The following is a 27,929-nucleotide window of genomic DNA, read 5'->3' on the forward strand; positions in this document are numbered from 1 at the left end:
GCGTACCAAAAATTATGCCTTTATTTAGCCCTCTTACTCTCTCCCCCCTAACCTCCCCCCCTATCTGTTAATATAAAACAAAACAGTTACTAAGGAATCGTAAAATAAATGATAATTTATATTTTATTGTCACGCATTGCAAATCGATAGCGTTGTTCTTTGTTTCAAAGAACGACCTGTGACGCAGTGGTTAGAGCTATCGTCATTCTGCCTACGTATTATGCAGCGTGTTATATTCTTGTTTGAAAAAATACAACAAATGTAATTGAAGTGTAGAATAAGGCATGTATTATGAACTAAAAATGATACTGCGCGAATATGGTTTGGGTTTTAAAAAATAGATAATTTTACTTCTACTGTATTGCTGATGCTTCAAATATTATAGTTTGAGAATGTGTGTGTATGTTTTTTACTCTTTCACGCAAAAGTACTAAATGAAATATGAAATACACAGATAGTTTACATCTGTAATCTATCTGTAATCTGTAATATAATATATGGAAATCCTTTGCATTGCAAATTTCAAACAGAAAATAGTTAATACTATAGAGTGTAATAAACATTACACTCACTTTTCTTTGCAGTCGGTTAAAAAGCAGTATGACGTCGCATTCGTCTTGTTTACAATACAATATTAGTAATTATTTAGTACTAAAATCGGTTAATATGAGTAATCGTTGCACCGATACCTATTATATTTAGTTTTCTTGGCAACTCTTTATGTCATAAAAGTTGTAGCCAGTAGTGCTTTTGACACGGCTTAAACGCTACGACGAATCTAGCATACATCTATACTAATACTAGCTGACCCGCGCAACTTCGCTTGCGTCACATAAGAGAAAATGGGTCATACTTTTCCACGTTTTTGTAACACTTTTTACTGTTACTCTGCTCCTATTGGTCGTAGCGTGATGATATAAAATATGCTTTTTTTTCACGAAAAATATTCTCAAAATTATTTATATCTCCTAATATAACGAAATCGCGCTAAGACATATCCGCCATTAAAACAGTTGCCATGACAACGGAATTTTGTTAATTCGGTGTCATTATAATATTGAATATTCGCCACTTCGTTCGCCACCTGAATTTTCCCGGGGAAATACGTGATTTTCCCGGGGTAAAAGTAGCCTATGTCCTTTCTCGGGTATCAAAATATCTCCATACCAAATTTCATGCAAATTGGTTCAGTAGTTTAGGCGTGATTGAGTAGCAGACAGACAGACAGACAGACAGACAGACAGACAGACAGACAGAGTTACTTTCGCATTTATAATATTAGTATGGATTATAAAGCTCAAGAGTTTATTTGTTTGTTTGAACGCGCTAATCTCAGGAACTACTGGTCCGATTTGAACAATTCTTTCAGTGTTAGATAATCCATTTATTGAGGAAGGCTTTAGGCTATAAAACATCACGCTATGGCCATTAGGAACAGAGTACCAGTGAAAAATGTTACAAAAACGGGGAAAATTTTGACGCATTCTCTCTTATGTGACGCAAGCGAAGTTGTGCGGGTCAGCTAGTACATCCACAAATAATTGTTTCGTGTCTGGTTGTACTTTGTGCCTGTTGTTTGTGTTTGTAAAAGTCCCCGCGACACAAGAGCAATTCTTAGTGCGGGAGTTGTCTTATAAAAAAAAATGCTGGTATTCAGCTGCATTTCTGACTTCAACATAGTTGGAAGAAAGGCTAAACTGATGATGAGTGACTATAAGCCACATAAACCACTAGCAAGGGCAGACTGATCTAGTTCAAAACAACAAAATTATGACTCAGTCTAATTTCATCATAATATTGACATTTATTTGTAAAAATAATTAATTTTCCTGTTTAATTTGACGTATTATGGTAAAGTTCATAATAAAGGAAACTTTTTCTGTTAGTCACATGCATCTATTTGTTATTTATTCCTCTGCCAAAGTTCATGTAATTTTGTTCAGCAGTTTTGTCAGACTGGTTAACAAACGTAGTTATGTTAAAACTTCTTTATTGATTTAAAAACGTCAAATTTTGGATGTATTTATGTTTGTTATTCAATCAAGCGAAGTCTACTGAACAAATTTTGAAATTGGCAAAAAATGTTTTATAACCTGAATTACATAGGACATGAGAAAACCTTTCACGATGACGAAATTGCGGCTAGACTCTAATAATATAAACTTCTCCGATTATTTTCATATTTAAAATTTTCTGTAATAATATTAAAGTCCCCAACCCGCAGTTGGCCAGCGTGGTGGACTCAAGGCCTTATAACCACCATCATTACGGGAGGAGACCCTTGCCCAGCAGTGGGACGTTAATGGGTTAAATTTAATTTATTTTATTAATATAATTAATATTTATTTTCTCCATTGTTCCAGAAGTCCACCAGCAATAAAAACAACACAATCACTTATAAAAAAACCATGCAAACACAACGACATCCGTCCAGGATTAAATCTAACCTATCATAAGTTAGGATATGTTTAAACAGTTATTATAAAACATACAAGATGCCCGTAGTCTCCCCCTCTCGCTATAACACCACTTCGTCAAGCCTTTCTGGCTCCTACCGATCAACAATAACTTCTTCAAGTGTCGACAAACCTTACTTCAGAACTTCAAGTGGCAATTATGACACAATACGCAGCTATGAAAGGTCAGAATTCCGTTCACGGTATTCCGATATCGATGGGAATAGGGAAAGAAAGACCTCCATAGTTGAAAGGTCCAGGACTAGAGCACCGAGTATCGCGGATTCTGATAGTGGAATCTCCAGCAGATATAGGTCTGAACGAAGTGAATCCAGGTCTCGAGATATTTCCACCACAAGAAGTGAGAGTAGTAAAACATCTAGCGATCCGTTGCCGAGGACCCGGCGTAGTATTCTCCCTTCTGCCGATTTGGCGATGTCGGCTGCCGATTTGTACAATAAATATTCACCAGCGAACTATATTCCTTTGACGCAAAGGATCCAGCAGCAGCAGAATCAGAATTATGGTGAAATATCAAGATCTAAGTCAATTTCTAATGATATCGGTCGACCGCCGGCGGCTGACCCGTCCCGGTACGCGAGAAAAGCAAGGAATTCGGCGGCAGCTATTTCTGAGGTAATTATTTTGATTTATTCTTATGTATATATACTTAAACTTTATTTCGTAATATGGACTGTTATATTCTGGAACTAGAATTGCGATATGCAATGGTTTATTTACAATTACATTGATTTCCTCTAAATTCCTAGTTTCTTAGTTTCCTTTCTCAAAGATATTCTGTAAAGGGATTTGCCTAATATTTTTACAACTACCCGCGACTGATCTAATTTGAATCTATAACTCCCGGTTTCTGAGGTACATTTAGCGGTAGTTTATCTACTCAATAGCGTTTTTTATATGAGTTTAAACGCTATTGAATAGATAAACTACCGCTAAATGTACCTCAGAAAGCGGGGGTTAGTCCTTATTTTAGTAACAACTAGCTTTCTGCCCGCAGCTTTGCCTGCGTTTGATTTCACTCCCTTCGGGATGGAATTCAAAATACATTTTCCTAGTACTTATAGCTATTTTTCGTTCTTTAATGCAATACGTTAGTTGCAATTCTGTTCGAAGTTCTTAATGACTTTTTTATTAGTAACTGTCCCTTTGGTTTTAATTAAACTGACCTTAATTTTTCAAGCTCCAATTGTAATCTTGTCTTAGCAGTTTGACGTAACAAAATTTATGCGTGTGTACTCACGTTGCCATGGTAACGGGTAACTAGATAGAAATGGTTCGAAGCTGCATTTTGAAAACCCCCAATTTTTTTAATTTTTTTTTTTTATATTGCAACAATGATCTGCTATGCACTACAAAACTTTGATTTATTATGTAGAAATGGTTAATTGAATTTTAAAATTATAGTTTCATATCTCCGAGCCTTTTCATTTAAGACAACTCCCGCACTTAGAATTGTCTTTTGGTCTCGGGGATTTATACAAACATACAAACAACGGACACAAAGTACAATTAGATCCGAGACAACTAGTTATGGGTCGCACAAATAATTGTTTCGTGTGAGAATCGAAACGACGACCTCTCGATGTTGCGACCTTAACCACTGCGCCACGGAGGCAGTCAATCTGTAGTCTTTTCTGTATTAGTTGCAAGTACATCATTGTTTTACAAAAATACTATTTTTCGATGCTTATATTTATGTCCATATAGCGAGTTAAAGTTATCTATAATTAAAATTATATTATTTACTGTTGAGTGTCTGCGAAATTCTTATAACTTTTTATTCAAATTTAATTTCTACACTTATTTTCCCTTAATTTTGGTGCATTAGCATCAAGATTTTTTTCTAGTATTATTACTATATTTTTTTTAGATTTTATTTGCAAAATTATTTAGGTTATTTTTTTTAATAATGAGTGATTATTTTCACTAATTAGTAGTACACTGAATTTATGTAGTTATTACACTGTATTAATGTATAATAATATACTTGACAAAAAAAGCATTCGTTTTAAAAGTACGCGTTAAATGAAATTATTTGAAATATTAGGCAAATAGCTATAGTAATATAGGAATAAGTTAAAATAAAAACACATACCTGCTTGAGATTTTTTTTCAACAATTATTTATTAGTAATAGTGTAGGCTTATATACTATCATAATGATTAAAGTCTCAGTAATATATAAAAAACAAGATATACACACACATACACATTATACATTACACTTACACCACACTACATTAAACACACACATTCTAAAATATAAAAATCATAATTGACAGACACAAAAAACACAAAAATCCTTATTTTCCAAAATATCATAACTACTTTATATGAAATCTAAATTAGACAGTCAAATAGGCTTTTCTACGGTCGTCACAAATGATTAACACTTTAAAATACATGTTTAGGTACAATAGGTACTAATTCTGATGTATTTAGGTATTAAAATTGTAAAATTCGTAAAAATAAAGAAATCAAATTTATGATCGTCACAAAATAATAATATAATTAGCTAATATACACTTAATAATACATAAGAAAATTATTATTATTTAATAATACATTGATCAAAATATTTCGCGTAAAAAATCGGTTTAAAATTACACTACACACACAATCTAACTAAAATAATCTTTAGAATGGAAGAGCGCCAATTATAATAGTATAATATAGTCAAAAAATATAATTAATTTATATTATAAATGAAAATCACACTGCATTTGCAAATACCTCTGTCAGTCGTTAACAGTAGCAAGAAGCGTGAAAGTCTGACAAGCAGTCTTACTTAGTATCATGTTATAACCCAGGTAACTGTGTTGTGGAGGTCAGATAGACAGTCGCTGCATGTACAATACTGGTATTCAGCTGCATCCGGTGAGACTGGAAGCTGACTACAACATAGTTGGAAGAAAGGCTAGACTGATGATCCTGACTTTTTCACATAACTAAGTATTTATCAATTACAATGTATTTTAGGAATCTGAAAAAAAAAACTAATTTTTAAAGTACACACAAAGTAAATAACAAGCTTTATTGAAAATCATTGAATTCTTACTAAAGTATCGGAGGTTCGACTCCTTTCCACGTAAACCCAATTTTAATAGATTTTTTTGAGCTGAATCGAAACGTTTAGCAAGTTTAATGGTATTGTGTAATACTTATCAAAAAATTATAAAATAGTAGCTTTGTTATAATTAGTTTTGTTAAATTAATAAATTCTACACCATTTTTATTTATTTTCCAATTAGAAAGACATTTTTTTTACAATATCTATAGCTATCTCTTTCTCTCAATTCGCGTTTCTTCATGCAAGACAAGGATAGATATAAATTGGTGCGCTCCCATTCTTCAGATGTATGTTTGTGTGTTTCTCTGTCACACACAACACAGTGGCAGCATGTGTTTCAGCCTATAAGCCTTTCAGTAACTAATTGGCTTGTTTTTTTTTTTAATTTTTGTCTGTCATATTTTTTTTTTCAAAATTTTTCATTTTCTTTTTCATGAAAAGGTAAGAAGACATGTTGTTTTTAAATGATTCTAGATACAAGTTTAATAGGTAAGTTATTAAAGTTAAAAATTAAATAAATTATACATCTAAAGTAATTTTTCATCCATATAGTAATAAAAGAAATAAAAAAGTTATATCACTATAATTTTCAAGGCATTTATTTCCAAATATTTATAAGATATTATGCCTATAAAAAATCAGAAATATAAAATACATTTTCGCAATACACAAGAGCATTTTAATCTTAAGATAAGTCTTAAGATATATCTTGAGAAAAATTACATTATCATTATACTCATCAAATCACTCTACTTCGTCAAAACTCGTCCACGAAGTTATTTTGTGTGCTATTTGTTTTTCAAATAAAAATATTATTTCAAAATAAAAAAAAATGTAAAATGAACTTTTAACTTCAGTATGTAAAGTTGATTTTACAGTATTTATTTTGAAATAGTTCAAAAATTTTTTGAAAAATAAATAGTTTACAAAAATTTGCATCAGATTTTTGGCTATTTTCTATCAAAACCAAATAGTACTGGTTTAAAATAAAATTTCGCAGGCACACAATCGCATTTTCATTTGAAAAAGGGCGTAAGCAACTCTATTTCAAAATTAACTTACGCTCTTTTTCTTTTGAAACTGCAATTTTATCCTTCATTGAAGGTACGTTGCGCTTTCAGTGCCAAAACGGCTTAAGTGCGTACAAAATTGTTTGTATTTTAAGCCTTTTTCGTACTAAAGCGGCGAAATATTGTGTGCGCGTGTGAGTGTGTGTATGTTCATTAACTAAGCACTAAAGAGCCATGTAATAAAAACGACAGCTTTCAAAATATCGTAGAAACACATTTTGAAAGTGAAAATTAAAAAAAATATATTTTGAAAACTGAAATTCCTTTCAAAATTTGTTTATGCAGTAGTGAAATAGATGCGAAATTGCTCGTAATACCATGTTTCATGAAATAAGTGGTATGGTATGCTATATTACAAATTATTTTAAATGGACCATTTGTTTCAAAATTTTGACTAATTTTGATGTTACTATAGCAAAAATTATATTGGTACCATTACGACAGGTCAAACTTGCTCTAAGGTCACAAATTGACCGAAAGTTACATTGCCTATTAGTAAAAAAATACTATATTGGTTACTATAAAAGTACCTATGTCATGGTTGGCAAAAATTACTGTTATACAAAAAAAATTCTAGTCATTTGATATCATAGATGAATAAACTAGCTTAGATAACTTCCTCAATAGACCCTTTTACGTATCCAAACTTTAAATGCACAGATTTCAAGGAAAATACCTTAAATTATGCAAAAGCCCTTATCCACTAAAGTAACATCAAAATTAGTTCGCACCAAGATCTCTCAATAGCATACCATACTAGTATTACAGCAAAGCATGTCATAAATGTTGAAAACTAACATACACGCTCACAACGCACCAATACCACGGCAAAAACAATAAGATTCCCATTGTAACGCCAGAAACCCGAGCGAAGATCCTACAAGGAAACCTCACCAGGGTACAAACGAATGACCAACGGCGTCAAAGACACTAACGGGAACGAAGTACCCACTGTCTCTGAGATACGAAAGAGATTCGACTCCAAAATGGCGGTGACCAAACTACCAGCGAACGACACCAGATACTCCAAAACATCAGTTGAACATTACTTAAATCAATTAAAAGATTGCGAGAACGGAACTGTAGGGTACACGAAAATAGTACCGAAAGACGAAAAGCCCGTCCCTGTTCACTTGCCGCATGAGAAAAACGGTGTCCGATGGGACGGGTCTTCGAGCTCTCGTTCCAATTCAAATTCTGATCTTTCGCTAAGTAAAACTATCTCCGAACCCGTATGTCTGTCTAAGCCTGCCCATGATAAAGCGAGTGCTATGTCCACGTCTCTTACGTCTAAGTTACCTTCAGATCGTTTAGCTAGTATTAAAAGTCAGTTAGACCCAAACAATCCGATTGGGAAGATTCTAGAGAAGTCCACCGTTATCCAAGTTGAAAATGGCGACGGGGATTATAAGAAAACAGATCATAAGCTTAAAGATTTAAAGAATGATATTGAAAAGCAAGTCAAAGTGCCGAAACATACTTCTAACTTTGCTTCATACATACAGATTTCACAACCTGTTTCTTCCGGCGCGACGCCTAAAAAGCAAAATGATTTAAACAATATTAACGAGGAGCCTTCAAGAAATGACGTGAAAGAAGTGAGAAGATCTAGGGTTAATTTAAAATATATAGATTCAGAAGATGATAGATTGGTTCTGGACAATGATATTGAATCTCCAAGCGGTACTGGATTTGAGAATAAGACGTTTGAACACGAGAATTACTTGAAGAAGAGAACAGAAAAGAACGAGGACGATGAGAGAAGGGAAGATGGAGTTAAGTCTATGGAGACTAGTACAGAGAGTACTCTTAGTGAGCCTACAGAAGATTTGAGCCCGGAGATTCCTTCTAGCAGAAGGAAAGCGTTGGATAAAGACTATGAAGATATGAAAGGGGTAAGTACTCATTTTTATTTTGTATATCGTGATTGCTTCGACTATCAAAAAATATTTGCTAATTAAATACCTTTTAATAGTGACTTTTGACCAAATTAGTTTTAGTAAAATTTGTCCTTACTTACACGAAATTTTAATATGATAAAACTCTCTTTTAAATGCAAAAAATGAAGTATTTATATCTATAGTTAAATATGACACACTGTATGCGTGTGCGTAGCGTTGACGTGACTGTAATGCATCGATTATAATGTGTATAATTCTAAAGTTGATGTCAGACCTAGCTAAACGCTTAAACCACGCAGCCGGTCTGGAATCTACTACATTATTATAACCGGTGACTAAACGCACACGTCACGTAAACGTCACGCTTTCACATACAGTGTGGTCCTTTTTTTACTCGTATTTTTTTGAATACCCCATTTTTGATCGAGAATAACTTACCCCCGGTTTCTGAGTACTTTTAACGGTAGTTTATCTATTCAATAGCGTTTTTTATATGAGTTTTAACGCTATTGAATAGATAAACTACCGCTAAATGTACCTCAAAAACCTGGGGTAAGTTAATCTCGATCAAAAATGGGGTTTTTAAAAATACAGTTAGTTGATCAAATAGCCAATCAATTGATTGGCGCATCGAAGCAATCATGATCAATGCACCTCATTTATTGGCTCTTTTCTGTGCACGTATTTTATTGTGTTTCGTTCATTTTATTGTTTATTGTATATTTTGATGAGTTGAAAATTTTTTAGGACCAACGACTATTTTTTGAAATTTTTTCTAAAGGTAACCTTGTTCTTTATAAGCGTTTATTTGTCACTGATAGTCACGTTTTAGACTAAAAATGGTCGAGATACTGGATAGTATAATTTCAATTGCCTTTTTTAAGCATATGTGAAGATAGGGCTATGTATATGATAGTCGTTTAACGACTAATCTGTCTTTCAGGCACAGGTCATAGATGTTCGTATGATACGCAACCAATTTTTTTTAAAAACCATTTCAGATATTTTCTTATTAGATTATTTACTCAAGAACTAACCTCTCCCTCGTTTGGGAGGACACCGTTGCCCAGGAGTATGACAGTAATGAGTTAAAAAAAAGGCTTCTCAACAATTAAAATTTAATTTCAGTCAAACACAATCCTAAAGAATTCTACAAACTTCATTAATAATTTTATCTATTAGTAAAAACCGTATGAAAGTCCGTTCAGAAAAGCAGACCAGCCTCTGTTTTTAACTACCCGAATTAAGACATTTCTAAACTCCTAAACTAAAGTAATGATAATGTCGTCCTGGCCGATTTCGACTACGGCGACCAGATTCTTTGATACCAGCCAACTGTGCAGGACTTTGTTTATAGCAGCCAAGTGTGTGCACAATACACAGGTCCACTCTTTATTCCTATACTCTCATATTTATAGTCTAGAGGGCAGGCTAAACCGACACGACCAGAGAGAGGTATGGCAGGCCCGACGGCTTTACGTGCTCTCAGAGGCACGTTGGTCAACGACCAAAATTTCTTAACTCCGGGCAATCTCTGAGAATTTTAACAGAAAACTCAGAAAATACTTTTTTGGCCTGACTCGGGATATGAACCCAAGACAGCGCGCAGCAGTCGCTTACACTACCAACCGCGCCACAGAGGCTGCTAAAGTATGAAATCACTAAAGATTTTAGCTGAAAAATATCTCATTCCTGAAAGATAAACGTGAACTTATAGTCGTTCAGTTCATTGGCATTTATAACGAGGTCACTTATTTGTGTGGGTGATGTTCTGTAAATGTACTGTGTATGTGTGCACGTTACAAACACCTCTTACTAACTATGTCTTCCTGGTACTTCTGCTAAGAATTTTTAGTTTTCTAGTAGGTTTAATGTTTGTTTGTTTGTTTGTCGTATGGTTAGTGGTCAACCTAGAGTCAAAGTTGTTCAAGCCCGAAAGGCCTTTGACGTGGCTTAACGCCTGTTATCTTAGTAGACAACAACCGGGACCGACTTTTAACGTGCCCTCCGAAGCACGGAGACGTTCAGTTCAAATACCACTATGCGGTCACCCATCTATGGAATGACCGCGCCAATGGTTGCTTAACCCACAGATCGTTTACCGACTGGTGAGCGCAACTGGCTATGGGCGCCTCCAATAGGTTCAATAACCTAGCCCTATATTGATTAAGAGCAGTGCTAGATAGCCTAATGGTATAAGTTGATATGTCCCATGCAAGTGATTGACGGTTCGAACCCGAGGCAACACACCAATGACTTTTCCAAAATATGTGTATTAGAAATAATGATCACTTGTTCCAACGGTGAAGGAAAACATTGTGAGGAAACACGATGTTTTCCTTTGCTTTATTGAGGGCATGCAAAGTCCCCAACCCGCACTTGGCCAGCGTGGTGGACTCAAGGCCTAAATCCTCCCTCATTACGGGAGGAGACCCTTGCCCAGCAGTGGAACAGTAATGGGTTAAATTTATTTATTCATTATTGTTCCAACGGTGAAGGAAAACGTCGTGATGCAACCTTGCATGCCTGAGAGTTCTTTTGAACAGTTCTTTAAGGTATTAAGATGCAAGGATGAAAGTATGCAATGTCTCCAACCCGCACTTGGCCATCGTGGTGGACTCAAGGCCTAACCCCTCTCTCATTACGGAGGAGACCCTTGCCCAGCAGTGGGACAATAATGAGTTATACTAACCCCCGGTTTCTGAGTACATTTAGCGCTAGTTTATCTATTCAATAGCGTTTTTTTTTGTATGAGTTTTAACGCTATTGAATAGATAAACTACAGTTAAATGTAACTCAGAAACCGGGGGTTAGTGACTCAAGCTAATTTAGCAAAGACTGCAAACCTACTTATAATTTTGTCGGTCATATAGTTTGAGCAATAAATATCGGCCAAAGTGACCGAAATAGGTCACTAAGGTTACCATCGGTCATTTGAGAGAACTAAAATTAACTATGCCTTGGATATTAAACACTAATATTAGTATCTGTTTGTTTGTTAGTGATGTTTCTCGAAAACTGCTTGGTCAATTTTGATGGGACTTTGATTAGCCGATTTTTGTGCCCTTGTCTTAAGTACACCGTCAATAGGTTTGTTGAAAATTATATGTACATAATTACATACTTACATAATATTACCACTTATACTTGAAGGTGTGGGCAGAGGTATATGAAAAACACCGAATTTTCGCCATTAATAATGTTAGTTTCGTGTAATAGCGGGCGACAATAATGTCAGTCAAAAGATACATTATAGTTACCCCTAAACCTAACCCTACTTTCCGTACTTAATGTTTAAAAAGCACTAGTGATGGGATTTTTCATATTTACCAATAGTTAATGTTCACCAAAAGTCTAAGTATCAAAAACACTGTTGACTTTTCAGAGTCAATAGTTTAATACTTAGTGTTAACCCCTTTTTGTTGCTCAAAATAGCTAAAAACTCTAGTTATATGAAATCTTTGAGTTAACCTATACTTTTAACATACATACATACAAAATATCACGCCTTTTTCCCACAGGGGTAAGCAGAGACCAAAGACCAATACTTTGAAACTAGATTTTATCACTCAAAAGACTCTTCAAGTCTGGCAAACCGTCTATTGACAGTCAAATAGCTAGCATACCTCTTTCACCGGCCGGTGAATGCAAGCGCTAGAAAGAGAGATGTCTACCCGTCCTCTTTACTAAACTAACTATAAATAAACCAACGCGAAATGTACCGTCTAGAAATAAATTTAACTCACAAAATATGCCGACAACTGCCGCGTCCATTTTTTTTCTAACGCCACGTGTTCGGCCGCCATTTTGCCAAAAAGCGCGCTAAAATTTTGACGTTTCAACATAACCTAGTTTTTTTTAACATATGAGTTGTTTAATGTGATTTTTTTATCGTTTTTGAAGTAGATTTCAATCAACTTCGTTATAAAAATTAATCTATTCATATTAAGTGTATAAATACAACATTTTGACAATACATTAGCGGGTAAGGGTATTATTTTAGTTTTATATGTTTGTAGTTCTCTATTATACAATACACGTAACCGACGGTCCTGTGTGACAACATGTACGTATGTGAATGAAGCAAGGGAAGTTTGTAAGGATCGTACCAAGTGGAGTTCTTTCGTCTCTACCCCTAAGAGAAAAATGCTTAATTTGTGTATGTATGTATTTAAAAGTGTTCATTTCATAGATATTGTTTTAATTTCTCGATCTTTCGCCCGTATTTCTCCAGCCTTGGAGTTAAAACGTCTCATGTATACAATGTCGCTATGAAAATAAAATCTGTCATCAGAATATTGTAGTGTCAAAGTCAAATACAGTTTTTCAATGTCAAATTGACATTTGCGCTGGAAATGAGGACAATTTTTTTAATAATAGTAGTTTTCAAAAAAACCTTGTCTTTAATAAATTTTATTCCTTCTAAAAAGGCTTGACTTTTTTGACATTAGAATCAATCTGATTATCTTTTACTTTGGCATTTCATGGGATTTAGTTAACTATAAAATTACAATTTTGACAGTATTTTATTTACTATAACTTTAATCACAATGGCATTCTCTTTTTATACTATCAATGGTAAAAAAAAATCCAATTTTTCTATTGTCAGAAAACTTAGTTATTATAGTAATAAAATAGTTCATTTTTTTCTAAAATAAAGTCGTAAATCGTATTATAATAAAGTGGTAGGCAGAGATCAGAAAACTTCGCTTGGTACGATCCTTACAAACTTCCCTTGCTTCATTCACATACATACATGTTGTCATGACCGCCAGTTACGTTCTTTAGTGCCGCGTGCCTAATCCTTTGGGAAAAAGCGTGATATTATGTATGTATGTATGTATGTTTGTACATATGTATGTATAGTTAAATCTATAAAAAAACAATTAAATCTCATAATCTATTACTTAAAAAGTGAATAATTATTGATAAATAAATAAGAACTCTGAACCATGTTTGTTGCAATAAATAATTTTGAATTTGAATTTGAATATATAACCTCCTTTTTTCGCGCTTTAATCTATGGTACCCTACACTGGCCAGTTGAAACTGTTGTATTTTAAAACTGTCAAAGTCAGTGTCAATTATAATTTTCGATATTAGTTTTTATTTGCAAATCAATTTTTTTCTAAATAAATGTGGTATTTTTAGATGTGATACATTCGGTAAGGGGTGTTGGTATTTTTTCTTATTTATTTCGTGCATTACAAAATGGCGTTGAGTAAGATTTTTAATTGTTTTATGATACTTATACTACTATAGTTTAATTACTTAATAATAATGGATAGTACATTTTTGGGACAACTCATACACGGTCATCTGATTCCAAACTAAGCAAAGCTTGTACTATGGTAACCAGATAACTGATAAACATACTTACTGGGAATCGAACCCACGACCTCCCGGCGCAATGGTAGCGGCGTGGCGACCTAAACCACTGCATTTCTGATTGTCTGTAAGAGATAAAATCGTGATTTTGGCATGTTATTTAATACATTTATCAAAAACTGATAATAATGTAAGCACGTTTGGATTCACGAGTGAAAACGTGCATTTGATATAGATAATAATAATCTATTATATAATATATTACATACTAAAGGCCGCCCACGACTTCGTCCGCGTGGAAACCCTTCCCGTGTAAATCCCGATCCCTCGGGAACTCCGAGATTAAAAGTGCCTATGTGTTATTCTGGGTTTTCAGCTACCTACATGCGGAATTTCATCGTAATCGATTCAGTAGTATTTGCGTGAAAGAGTAACAAACATCCATACATACTCACAAACTGTCTCATTTATAATATTAGTAGGATTTTTATAATACATAGTTACTGCGTCTATGGCGCAGTCGGTAGTGTATCCGACAGCCGATCACGAGGCTTCGATTCCCGGGTCGGGCAAAGTATATAGGCCTGTTCTTATTTATGTTAGAATATCTCCAATAGTCAGATAGCCAGTCGCTGCATGTAAAAAACTGGTATTCAGCTGCATCCAGTGAGACTGGAAGCCGACTAAAACCTGCCTGCACCTTCGTATACAACAAGCGTGATATGACATTTTTCTAAAAAGCTCTAGTAATTACTGTATATTAAAATAGATACAGAATTTCTTGCAAAGCAATGTCTTGGATTTTTATTCGTGTGACGTCATCCGGGGTCGTTGACCGCCTAAATATTTATAGTTTTTGCTACTTTTACTAAATAGTAGTGGTGATTGATTTCTAGTGAATTTGGCAGGTGTTTTGGTGATAAAAAAGAATTCTGTTTTATTTAAATTCGCTCTCCTATTGGCAAGTATCAAGTGAGACGCACTGATAGCCGAGTGGTATAAGTTGACACCTCCCACGCAATTGGTCGCGGGTTCATACCCAAGGCGACATCAATGACTTTTCCAAGTTATGTTATAATGTATACAAGTTATGTTTTATAGGTTTTCCTAACTCTAAAAGCGTGATAAAACCAAGTTGGAAATAAATTCAGCAGTAGCAGGTATTTAACCCATAATGTATGAAATCTGAAAATCTGAATACGAAGTCTCAACTTCGATTCCCAAGTCGGGCAAAGTGCTGATGGTCTTTTTATAATTTGTATAAACAATAGAATCTCTGCCTGCGCCTTCGAGCACAATAGGCGTGAATTTTAAGTTATATATTTCCTTATATACACACAACCTCAAAAAATGTACGAAAAATTCGTCCTTAAGCAGTGCTAAGTGATAACTGATAAAATGCGTGACGTCACAGTCAGCTGATAACATTGATATGATAATATAGTGTACAATACAACTGTCGTGAGAAGACGTGCTGCTGAAATTATAGTTGAAATTGTGAAGTTAGTTCCTGTGTTATATATTTACTAGCTGACCCGCGGAACTTCGCTTGCGTCCAATAAGAGAGAATGGGTGAAATTTTTCCCCGTTTTTGTTACATTAATTACTGGTACTCTGCTCCTTTTGGTCGTAGCGTGATGATATATAGCCTATGTCCTTTCTCGGGTATCAAAATATCTCCATACCAAATTTCATGCAAATTGGTTCAGTAGTCTAGGCGTGATTGAGTAGCAGACAGACAGACAGACAGAGTTACTTTCGCATTTATAATATTAGTATGGATTAAACATCTTTATAAGACAGTTTTTTAGTTGTTATCCCACAAAACTAACGACGTAGATTGATTGTAGGATCGATTTAGTGTTGTATAGTGTGTGTATAGTGTCTGGCATGTCAAAGTGCTGGTTTTAAACAACTTTGACACTAAGTTGACCATGAACAATGGGGAAAAATAAAATTAATAATGAGTTAAATTGATTTTATTTTACTGTTACACTATTTCTAAGTTATCTATTAGATAAGTTAACAGAAGGAATTTTGACACTAGTATTCACGTTTGCTGACACTTCACTAAGTATATCTGGCACTTAAAAGTGTAACTGGTACTTGGTGATATGTGTATAAACACGTGAGAATGACATGTGAAGTGACTATAAGTGACTTAAGTGCCGAGTATAGTGATACTTTATAAGTGATTTTGAAACTGAAATTCGTGAAATGTTGATATGATATTACAAACTTGCAATAAGTGATTTGTATCAAGTATTGAAAGAGACTTTTAAAAGAAATTTACTATAAAACAAATACTTGATTGATTCGTAAAATAAGTGGACTTTTATCTAAAATCTAAATACCAAATTGTGACGTCATAGTGCAGTATTATTAGTTCAAAATTTTGACGTGTCATAAAGAGTAGCTGATTCGATGTTAAATATTGACTTTTGGGTGCCTAGTGCAAAAACGTGTCAAGCTAATTAAATTACAAGTTTCATAAGGCAGTGGAATGGATCATTAATAAAACAATTTATAGTGATAATTAGTATTTAAAACGAGTGTTTTCAAATATGGGTTTCACGCAGACACTACAGTTGACAGTCAGGACTACATCCTCATATTTGGTGAGCATTTTTCAAAAATATTTTTTTAAAATAGCAATAGCTTTATTCTTGCTCTTTCTACGATTTTGTAAGATGTGTCATTCTCCGAAATATGATCAATCGTCCAATGAGCTTATTTCCGACAGAATCGTATTGGATTGTATCAGATTCGAGTTTACGTCAAATCGTTATAAATTCCTAACTAGCGCGTGATCAGACACTCTTTTAAATGGAAAATAATCTAAATCAAACAATCCTAGTTTAGATAGTCCCTAATAGATTTGGAACCCATAATATATTCGGTTCGCCAATATTTATCGAACAACAAAACCTGCACTTTTTCGGTTTGTGCCGATCAGGTAGTTCAAAATATTTATTTATTTAAGTATTTTCCCGTTAGTCTATCTCAAAATTGACTGCCTTCGTGGCGCAGTGGTTTAGGTCGCCACGCTGATACTACTGTGTCGGGAGGTCGTGGGTTCGATTCCCATACGAAGCAATTATTTGTGCTACCAACAAATAAAATTGTTTCGGGTCTGGTTGTGCTTTGTGTCCGTTGTTTGTATGTTTGTAAAAGTCCCCGCGACACAAGAGCAACTCTTAGTGCGGGAGTTGTCATAAAAATAAAAAATGAGAAGAAATTTTGAAAAATGTTTCCTTATTTTTTAGCCCATATCAAATACATAGATGACGTCACAGTGGTATATAATATGGCGAAGTATATAACAGTACTATGGAGGAATTTCATTTATGAGTGTGATCTAATGGCTGTGTTTCTACTGCAATTCTTATTGGTATGTCTTTAGGGTTTGGGTTATAGGTACTGGGAGGGTATTAGGTAAAACCCTGAAAGGTTGATCAAGTAAAGGTTTTCATAATCACATGGCCTGATCGGTAGTCTATGCGATCGCTGACGTTCGAATGTTTAAACTGACAATAATGTTGTCCTGGCCGATATTAAGCTACAGCGGCCAGTTTCATTGAAACTGGCCAACTGTGATAATTTTTCAGAAATACACGTATATGAATTTTTGAATCCTCTTTCGGATTAAGAGGGTATTCCTGAGGTTTTCTGTAAGAAAAACCACAGTTACCTCGTAGTCAAATATCGGCCAGGAGGATGGTATTCTCAGTTTAAAGGTCATTTTAGTTAGTTAGTTAAGTAATGATTTGATCAACCTTTCAAGAACCGGGTTTAAGGGTTCTAAGCATATACGTATGGTTTCGGAAAGGTATGTCTTGGCTTTAACTATAATGCGTACTTTCATATAAACATTGTATATGTATGAGATAAATTGACTGTTTTTATGTTGGTTAATGCATCTGGGGAGGTCTTAACCTAGAGTCAGATTCTGAGATCAGGCTAAAGTACCTTTTCTTTTAGTCGAGGACGGCTCACCCCGCGGCCATGCCGCCGGCACTGTGTGTAGGAGCCCTAAAGCCGCTGGTCCTGCGCTGAACCGCTTTTCAATTCTTCTCACTTGTCGTGTCGGTTATCCGTCCCACCGGGCTATACATATGATTTAAGGAGTAGAGAGTGTACCTGTGTATTGTGCACGCACTTGGACACTATAAACAGAGTCCTGCACAATCATGGCCAATTTCAATTAAGCTGACCGCCGTAGCCAGATATCTGCTAGGAGGACATTATCTTGTATACAATGCTCTCTACTAAGTTTTTGGATATAGATAACATTATCATGGCTAGATCATCACTATTGTTATTCCTCCTAAACAACTGACCTTGAGTATTAAAGCACTGTGAGGTCAAGGCTGAGGTCGAACTAACTTCAATTGTTTAATGACGTAGACTCTTACGTCATTTTATCAAATTGTAAAATTTTAAGTTTGTACTAAAATATAAAGTTAGTATGATAAGTGTTAATCTCTGAAACTGCATTTGAAATAATGCATGTAGTAAGGGGTGACCCTATTGCCATATACCGGGTATGTTACCACACTCCAGGCTACCATCGAGAAAATTCTATTATAAAGCCCAATAGCGACCCGAGAATCGAACCCGAGACTTGGTAATCAGCAGCTTCGTAAACTTCCGTTTAGACCACAGAAGTATTCTTTAATGAAACTGGTTATAGAATATCACCTGAATCGAACAATAGTTAACTAATCCGATTCTAATCCTCGCTTACCGACACTTAACCTTACATTTCGACCACGTGAGTCAGCCATATACCTAGATATTCATTATCAACCAACATTACGATGTCGATTGCGAAATTTGGCAACAGTTTTTTGGCTAACACTCTTTGAACGGCGCTACCAGTCGCCCCTTGGCCATTGCAAATTCAATACAACTTTATATTCAATAATTATCAACATTTAAACCAACGAAATGTTATTTTCCGCGGGAATTACTTGACGCCATTTTGCGCGCGCTTTTACACCTGTCACTTTGACAGCTGTCAACTCCTCGAACCGAGAAAAAAAAGTGAATTTGTTTTATGCCAGTTGATTTTTTTTTTGTTTTTCTAGTGATTTGAAACTTTTTTGAGATGTAAACAACTCAGTGGAACTGGTATTGTGCTGTCCAAAGTTTTGTGGAACTATTTACGTTAAAAAAATACACAAATTCAACTTTTCAATTCTGTGTTTAATAAACTTTTTCTAAATACCAAAATTAATGTGATTATACAAACTTTCTGTGTTGTGTTGTGAACTTCAGTGTGACATAAAGACAATATTTCAAAACTTTTCTTAAAAAATTGAACCGTTATATTCACGTGAAAAAAACTACTGAAAAAAAACTAATCTGTGCAATAATTCTGTGTTTAAAAATAAAAATTTCAAATATTTCTAAAAAAACTCGAGTGGCAAAGTTGTTCGCAAGTGGCAAAGTTGTTCGCAAGTGGCAAAGTTGTCTCACCGCTACCACGGAGGTTGCCAGCTATATGCTAACGTACTACGAGGCGTTCGTGATCCTAGCATGCTTGACAACTGGCCTTCTGGCGTTCGGTCATGAAGTGTGGCTGCCGGCGGTGTTTCGAGCCGCGGCCGCGCAGCGTCGCGCCGCAACCGAGCCGTGCTCACCCGCGTCCGTCGCAACCTCGCCTGCCCCTTGTGGGCGGCCGTACGTATGGCGTCAATACATATCAGGTTGTTATTTCACATACTTTAAAAGTAGCTTGAAGATTACCTTAGTGGCAACTTTGCCTTTGACACTAAGTAATAAAATATTATTACATACTTTGATAGTTGGTAGAAGATTAGAATCGATTATTTCAATGGAATTTGTAACTTTACCACAGTGGCAACTTTGCCGTTGCCACTTATTTTATTACATACTTTAATAGTTGGTAGAAGTTTACAATCGAATATTTCAATTGTGTTACTTTACCACACAACGGCAACATTGCCTTTACCACTTATTAATCGGCAAAGTTGTCAAAGTGTACTGGTTATTTTAGTAGCTTTTCTTAAATTATTTTTGATTGATCATAGAGTTTAAATTCAGTTGTTTGAAACTGTATTTATTACACTGTTTATATATAGAGCTACTGTTAAATAAACCAACTTTGCCATACATAAAACAATAACATGTTCTTGATTGTAAAAGAAACCCCGCCGCGACAAGTGGCTAACGGTCGCATGTCGCGCCGCGTCGTCGTCAACGGTCGCGAGCACAGTCGCTTCGCCGTTAGACTTGCTGCGGTGACGTTAGCGCGGATGGTATGCAAATACGACTGAATTGTCGCAAGTCGCAAAATTGTTGTGATTAACAACATTGCCCGGTTTTTTGTGTGCGATTTTTTTATTTAAATTATCCTTACTAACTAATTTTAAATGAAATTGTTCTTTGAAAAAGCGTTATTATACGAACATCTATGACTTATGATAGGAAGAAAATGGTATTTTTTAAACGACCTAGTACTACCGAATTTAGAACGTCATACCTCCTAGCTGGTCTTTTTCAAATGTTCTTTTTGGGTATGATTGGTTTTCATTTAACCAATAACGAAGATACCTATAGTCCATTGAAATGTTACAATTTGAGGGCCGAATATTGCATTTATTAGAGGACGCAATTTTATTTTTGGAACATGTAGGGGGGGTCAATAGAAGCTTAACTTGAAGTTTGTGGGGTTGCCACTCTTGTCCCCCGGCCGCCATCTTGGAAAAGGGGGTGGAACCACTTTATTCGCTATATCTCAGAAACTATGCGTCTTGCAATAAAACTGTAAAAGCATAATTTGTAGCAAATTATTTTTCCTACAAATATGTTTCATAATTTTTTGCCCTAAATTAACAATTAAAGAAGTTATAAGCAAAAATGTGTGATTTTTTTTACAAAAATTTTCTTTCCGTGACCGGTCTACTTCGTAGCGCTGTTACTGAGTTTCTAATTAATGAAGTTGAAAAAAATTATAGGGATAAATTTTCCTCGAAAAATACTCTACAAGATTGGTCTGAGGTAATTTTTTTGTATTTATACATATCAGCTAAGCCTTTTTTCCAAACTATGTTGGAGTCGGCTTTCAGTCTCACCAGATGCAGCTGAATACCAGCGTTTTATATGGAGCGACTGCCTATCTGACCTCCACAACCCAGTTCCCTAGGATATAAAACGATACCCTTCGTTAAGACTGGTTGTCAGGGTTTCAAGCTTCTGACTACTGTTAACGACTGTCAAAGATCTTCGAAAACGACAGCCAGGACCCACAATTTAACGTGCCTTCCGAAACATAGAGGAACTCGATATGTGTAAGATGGTCACCCATCCACAGAAGAACCTCGGCAAGCGTGGCTTAACCTCAGAGATCGATCCGCGCGGCTGTCGTTAAAAAAAGTTATAGACTAATAAAGAAAATTGTTATAAAAAAAATTGCACTTTTTTGCTTATAACTTCTTTAATTGTTAATTTAGGGCAAAAAGTTATGAAACATATTTGTAGGAAAAATAATTTGCTACAAATTATGCTTTTACAGTTTTATTGCAAGACGCATAGTTTCTGAGATATAGCGAATAAAGTGGTTCCACCCCCTTTTCCAAGATGGCGGCCGGGGGACAAGAGTGGCAACCCCACAAACTTCAAGTTAAGCTTCTATTGACCCCCCCTACATGTTCCAAAAATAAAATTGCGTCCTCTAACAAATGCAAAATTCATGTAACATTTCAATGGACTACTAGGTAAATAGATAATTAGGTACTTGATAGGGTTAGAATACGATGTCTGTGACGCGATAATATTTATGTCGACGTAAACATTTTTATTTTCATATTATATTAGGTCGGGGAAAAAGTCTTCGCATTATAGTATGTATGAACTTGTAATAAAATCTTTTCTCTACATAAAAAAGCTCGATATTTGGGTACCTCACGAGCTCACTGAAAGAAACCTAATGAACCGTGTACTCATTTGTGATTCTTGAAGCCAAAGAGATTTTATTACAAGTTCGTACATACTATAATGCGATAAGACTTTTCCCCGACCTAATATGTTTTCGAATATTTCTCGAGTAGCTTAGATCATGATTTCTGTCTTTCTCTTCTAGTCCATTGAAATGTTACATGAGATTTACATTTATTAGAGGACGCAATTTTATTTTTGGAACATGTAGGGGGGGTCTATAGAAGCTTAACTTGAAGTTTGTGGGGTCGCCACCCTTGTCCCCCGGCCGCCATCTTGGAAAAGGGGGTGGAAACACTTTTTTCGCTATATCTCGGAAACTATGCGTCTTACAATAAAATTGTAAAAGCATAATTTGTAGCAAATTATTTTGCCTACAAATATGTTTAAAAACTTTTTGCCCTAAATTAATAAATAAAGTAGTTAGAAGCAAAAAAGTGCAATTTTTTTCAACAAAAATTTTCTTTCTGAATTCGGTCTACTTCGGAGCGGTGTTACTGAGTTTCTAATTAATGAAACTGAAAAAATTATGGAGAAAATTTTTCCTCGAAAAATACTCTATAAGATTGGTCTGAGGTAATTTTTTTGTATATAGACATGTCAGCTTAGCCTTTTTTCCAAACTATGTTGGAATCGGATTCCAATTTCACCAGATGCAGCTGAATACCAGTGTTTTACATTAAGCCACTGCCTATCTGACCTCCACAACCCAGTTACCTGGGATATAAAGCAATACCCTCCGTTAAGACTGGTTGTCAGACTTCCAAGCTTTTGAGTACTGTTAACGACTGTCAAAGATTTTCGAAAATGACAGCCGGGACCCACAATTTAACGTGCCTTTCGAAACACGGAGGAACTCGATATGTGTAAGATGGTCACCCATCCACAGAACAACCTCGGCAAGCGTGGCTTAACTTCAGACATACATCCGCGCGGCTGTCGTTAAAAAAAGTTATATAGCAATAAAGAAAATATTTATAAAAGAAATCGCACTTTTTTGCTTATAACTTCTTTAATTGTTAATTTAGGGCAAAAAGTCATTAGACATATTTGTAGGCAAAATAATTTGCTACAAATTATGCTTTCACAATTTTATTGTAAGACGCATAGTTTCCGAGATATAGCGAAAAAAGTGTTTCCACCCCCTTTTCCAAGATGGCGGCCGTGGGACAAGGGTGGTGACCCCACAAACTTCAAGTTAAGCTTCTATTGACCCCCCCTACATGTTCCAAAAATAAAATTGCGTCCTCTAATAAATGCAATATTCGGCCCTCAAATTGTAACATTTCAATGGACTATTCAAATTTTGTAGGTTTTATAAACATTGAAAAAAGTCCTGAAATTAATTCCGGTAAATAGTTTTTCAGAAATGGGATTTTTGATTAAGTGCTTAAATTATTAGGTACTTTTGTAATATAGTCAACAATGTCTAGAAAGTAAATTATAAAAAATTGGATATGTCTAGTTAGTTTATATTCTTATAAAAATATGCCTGGATAGATAAATGGTCCTAAAAAAGTCACATTATTATTTTAAAAGTCGTTGGTCTGTATATTTCATTTGTCCAGCGTGTCTTAAGTCTGTACTTTGGTAAGTAATGTGCGTTTTTAGTGTGCGTTTTTTTTGTCGTACGTTTGTTTCTGCACGACTTTTTAATCACTCACTTGTGTGTTGTATATTTTTAATGCCCTACGTTCCACGTCTCCTTATATTTTGTTATTCAATTCCTGTTTGGTTTTATAAATATTTAGTGGAACGCATGCGCATTTGGCGTGGGAATACAGTCGTGCGATTTTTGGTCGCAACTGTGGTTTTTCAATGTTTTAAAGGAGGAATGGTGATCTATTTATTTTGTAAATTGTTGTTTTTTTTTTTGTTGTTTAAATGTAAAGTCGCTTGTCAACACATTTAATTTCGTTTTTACGTATATTTTTTGGTCAAAACACGCTTAAACTAGTATTAAAAATAGAATTTTTCTTTTTTATTTTAAACAGTTCATCATTCCTACTCAATACTTTATAGCTCAAGCTCAAAATTTTCGAAAAAAAGAGCAGTGCGACAAAAAATCGCAGCGACTTTTTTGTCGCAAGTCTGTAACGTAAAGTGGTGGTGTTCACAGGAGTTAGCCGGCGGCAAGAGCGGGCCTAGCGGCCTCCGGCGGAGCGCAGACAGATCCGAATCCGTTTCCGAAGGACGCACCGAGAAACAGCCTAGTCATACTAGTGGTCAGTACTTTAATAACTATTAATATATTATTTAATAACTATTAAGCTTTTCTTACATTTTATAACTGATTTTTGAACCCAAGCCGCAAATTGTAAGAAAATTCGTGAAAGTCAAAAATGTAAAGAGTCAGAATTTTGAAATTTTTTGCTCTAGTTTTGCGATACAATATAAATTTTTTCCACTTTTTTTTATCACAAGGAAATTAGCATTTATTTTCAAAAAAAATTGTAAACGAGAATTAAATTTTCATTGAGAATTGAATCCGGGATTTGCCATAGTACCGAAACAGAAAGCGGGTACATAAATCCCACTTCTGCCCAAATAACTATATTATTAACAATGCATCCCTTGACAGATCATGAGAGTTGTTACTCCCACAAAAAATTATAATCTATTGAATATTTCACCGCTCACCCATCCACTTCCAGGCCTGAACGGTCTCCGCAACATCGGCAACACGTGTTTCATGAACAGCGTGCTACAGTGCCTGTCGAACACTCGGCCATTGCTCGAGTACCTCAGCGACGAGAAGTATGCGGACGACATCAACACCACACTCAGTTGTATGAAGGGGGCGCTTATTAAAGGTAAGTTTTACAATAGTAATTTAACGGATCAAACCTGGTGTCAAATTGAGGTCAAGTTGGTGTCAAAATAAGTTCAACCTAATGTCAAAATTGTTCAGACTACGTGAAGAGTTTTAAGCATAAAGCATTATTTTAAACAGCTTCACAACAATCTCTGCATCACCCCAAAGTAGGCTCTCAGAAAATGCCCCTGTCATTAAGTCCGCCTTTATACAGCTCTTTATATAAAGTTTAATATAAATAAAGTGAACTGTAGTTATGTTAAACAAGCGCGCGTGACTTGTATCACGGAGACGCTCAGCTCAAACACTGCACCTACATCTATGTGATGTACTAGTTACGCGAACACACTGAGCGTTTACCCAGTGAGCGATACTGATTAAGAACGCTACTTTGGAGCATTCCTAATATATGCGACTGAACTGAGGTGTTGGGTTTGAATCCCAGGTCTGGTCAAAAACTTATTTCTACATTTTTCTGCCAAGAATTGAGGTCGAACAACCTCCCTGCCTCGTAGAGCACGTGTCACCTATGGTCCTGCGTCTGACCTCTCACTGGTCGTGTTCGTCACAGCGCAATATGAGAGTGATGTAATAGAGAGTGTACCTGTGTATTGTACACACACTTGGACACTATAAACAAAGTCCTGCACAGATGGCCAGTTTCAATGAAACTGACCGCCGTAGCCGTATATCGGCTAGGAGGACATTATAAAAAAAGTTTGTAAGGATCGTACCAAGTGGCGTTCTCTGGTCTCTGCCTTCCCCTATGGGAAGAAGGTGTGATATTATGTATGTAATAATGTGCTTATTGTTTCAGCGTTCGCTAGCGTAATCAAGGAACTGTGGCGCAGTGGTGAGCGTGACTCAGTGGTCAACACCACGTCGTTGAAGTCCCAGGTTCAGAGGTTCGCGCCTAGGTTCATGGGATACAGTCAACAGGATGCACAGGTGATTATAAGAAATTTACTGCCTTTGTGACTCAGCCTAATGTATCCACTGCTGATTGTAACGTCTCGGTTCGATTCTCAGGTCAGCAAGGTGCTATTGGTCTTTTCTAACTAATCTATATTCATAATTTCGTCAAGGGGTACGGTAGACCCGATAGAAACCTTATATGAATAACAAAATATAGCAAAATACTGATTTCGAGTCGGCAACATAAATATATCCTCCTCAAAATTTAGAATATGGAGAATTTAGTTAAATTCTAAAGGCACTGATAAACAAACCGCAGTCGCCATCTTAGATTCTTCAATGGTTGGCGTTTCGCGAAAATATTGTTTATGACACTATTTATGATATACTATTTGTTTTTTTTTTAACTTGAGATTGGCCGATTGCTATAATAAGCATAGAATTATGAGTATGTATTATCCATACTTCCATACTTAATATTATAAATGCGAAAGTAACTCTGTCTGTCTGCTACTCAATCACGCCTAAACTACTGAACCAATTTGCATGAATTTTATATGGAGATATTTTGATACCCGAGAAAGGACATAGGCTATATATCATCACGCTTCGACCAAAAGGAGCAGAGTACCAGTAAAAAATGTTACAAAAACGGGGAAACATTTCATCCATTCTCTCTTATTGGAAGCAAGCGAAGTTGTGCGGATCAGCTAGTATATACATAATATCAAAAAGTCATTGCTGTGTTGCCTCGGGCACGAACCCTCGACTTAAACCACTCGGCTATGACTTATCTTCAACGATCGTAACAAGTGATGATTATTTGTTTCAGGAGTTCCTCCGCTACCTGCTGGAAGGTCTGCACGAGGATGTGAACCGCGTCACCGTCAAACCCAAGCCGATACTCACCGAGATCGACGACAACCTCAGGTATGTACACACTTACACACTACTGTGTAGAGGCAAAGTTGTCATAGAGTAGTCGACTATCACTCAAATCAGATACTCTTTATGAAATATCCAAAACACATTTTAGTATAGAAATATGGCATACTGACGTCACTTTGTCACATTTTCGTTGGTATCAAATGAGTGCTTAATAAAATGTTTTAGTCTGTAATAATCATAGTTTCAACATTAGACAAAAGCTACATAGTTTGAGCATTTTAGATGAACCTTTTACGAGTACTACCCAATTGTGGTTGGCAAAGTAAAATGTTTCCTGGCGAAATTGTGTATTAGAAAAATAGTGGATAATGTTAAACAGGATAATTGGTGGTTGCGTTTATAAATTGTGGGCAATGTTAAGCGTGATGATTGGCCAAGTTGCGTATAAAATCATAAAAGGCAATGATTATGAATTGTAATGTTAAAATGTTAGCTAAGTTAAGTATTGAAGAGTAAGTTGACATTACCGGTGACCCAATTTACTCCTGACAATTTCCGTAGGACAGGTTCTTTGGCAAAGTGGTCGTGTTAGCTGGCAAAGATGTCATGTTAGTTGCAGTGGCATAACTATCCCGTTCGAGGCCCGTGACAAATTAATCGGATGGGCCCCCCTTCGCCCCCAATATAAAAAGCCGAAATGTATGATAAATAATAAATGTTGGGAATTGGGGTTCTCCTCTGATCAGGGGCCCCATCCGGCTGGGGGCCCGTGGCATTTTGCCGACTTGCTACCCTGTAGTTTCGCCACTGGTTAGTTGGCAAAGTTGCCTAAACAGCATATTATAATAGCGTTCAATTTATATTATTTTTTTATTGTTACAGCGACACAGCAAAAGCAAGCGAAGCCTGGAACCGCTACTTGCGCATGGAGGACAGCCGCGTGGGGGACATATTTGTGGGACAACTCAAGTCCACCCTGCGCTGTACCCACTGCAACCACGACAGTGTCACCTTCGACCCCTTCTGGGACCTCAGGTACGTAGTGACCCCCGCACTGTGGGGTCAACTCAAGTCCACCCTGCGCTGTACCCACTGCAACCACGACAGTGTCACCTTCGACCCCTTCTGGGACCTCAGGTACGTAGTGACCCCCGCACTGTGGGGTCAACTCAAGTCCACCCTGCGCTGTACCCACTGCAACCACGACAGTGTCACCTTCGACCCCTTCTGGGACCTCAGGTACGTAGTGACCCCCGCACTGTGGGGTCAACTCAAGTCCACCCTGCGCTGTACCCACTGCAACCACGACAGTGTCACCTTCGACCCCTTCTGGGACCTCAGGTACGTAGTGACCCCCGCCGCACTGTGGGGTCAACTCAAGTCCACCCTGCGTTGTACACACTGCAACCACGACAGTGTCACCTTCGAGTACGTAGTGACTCCCGCACTGTGGGATTGGTACGCACTATGCTTATTTTCTTTTAATACGTTTGTAACTGTTAGG

At 36.1% G+C, this 27,929-nt stretch overlaps 1 protein-coding gene and 1 long non-coding RNA gene across 3 annotated transcripts in view; both read left to right on the top strand.

The window, feature by feature from the left end:
• LOC142984934 (uncharacterized) overlaps positions 1-27,929 on the top strand; it is a 273,228-nt gene that overhangs the window by 229,838 nt on the left and 15,461 nt on the right. The window lies entirely within an intron of this gene.
• The window catches only part of LOC142984933 (uncharacterized), a 46,828-nt gene that overhangs the window by 3,438 nt on the left and 15,461 nt on the right, over positions 1-27,929 (top strand). For both annotated transcript variants that reach the window (XM_076132814.1, XM_076132815.1), the window contains exons 2-8: positions 2,364-3,092; positions 7,477-8,511; positions 23,927-24,032; positions 24,462-24,620; positions 25,440-25,570; positions 26,370-26,467; positions 27,308-27,460. In XM_076132814.1, the coding sequence (XP_075988929.1) occupies positions 2,496-3,092; positions 7,477-8,511; positions 23,927-24,032; positions 24,462-24,620; positions 25,440-25,570; positions 26,370-26,467; positions 27,308-27,460 (2,279 nt within the window). In that variant the 5' untranslated portion in view covers positions 2,364-2,495. The remainder of the gene's footprint in view (positions 1-2,363; positions 3,093-7,476; positions 8,512-23,926; positions 24,033-24,461; positions 24,621-25,439; positions 25,571-26,369; positions 26,468-27,307; positions 27,461-27,929) is intronic.

Source organism: Anticarsia gemmatalis, chromosome 28 (assembly GCF_050436995.1).
Source record: "Anticarsia gemmatalis isolate Benzon Research Colony breed Stoneville strain chromosome 28, ilAntGemm2 primary, whole genome shotgun sequence".
NCBI classification, from domain to species: Eukaryota; Metazoa; Arthropoda; class Insecta; order Lepidoptera; family Erebidae; genus Anticarsia; species Anticarsia gemmatalis.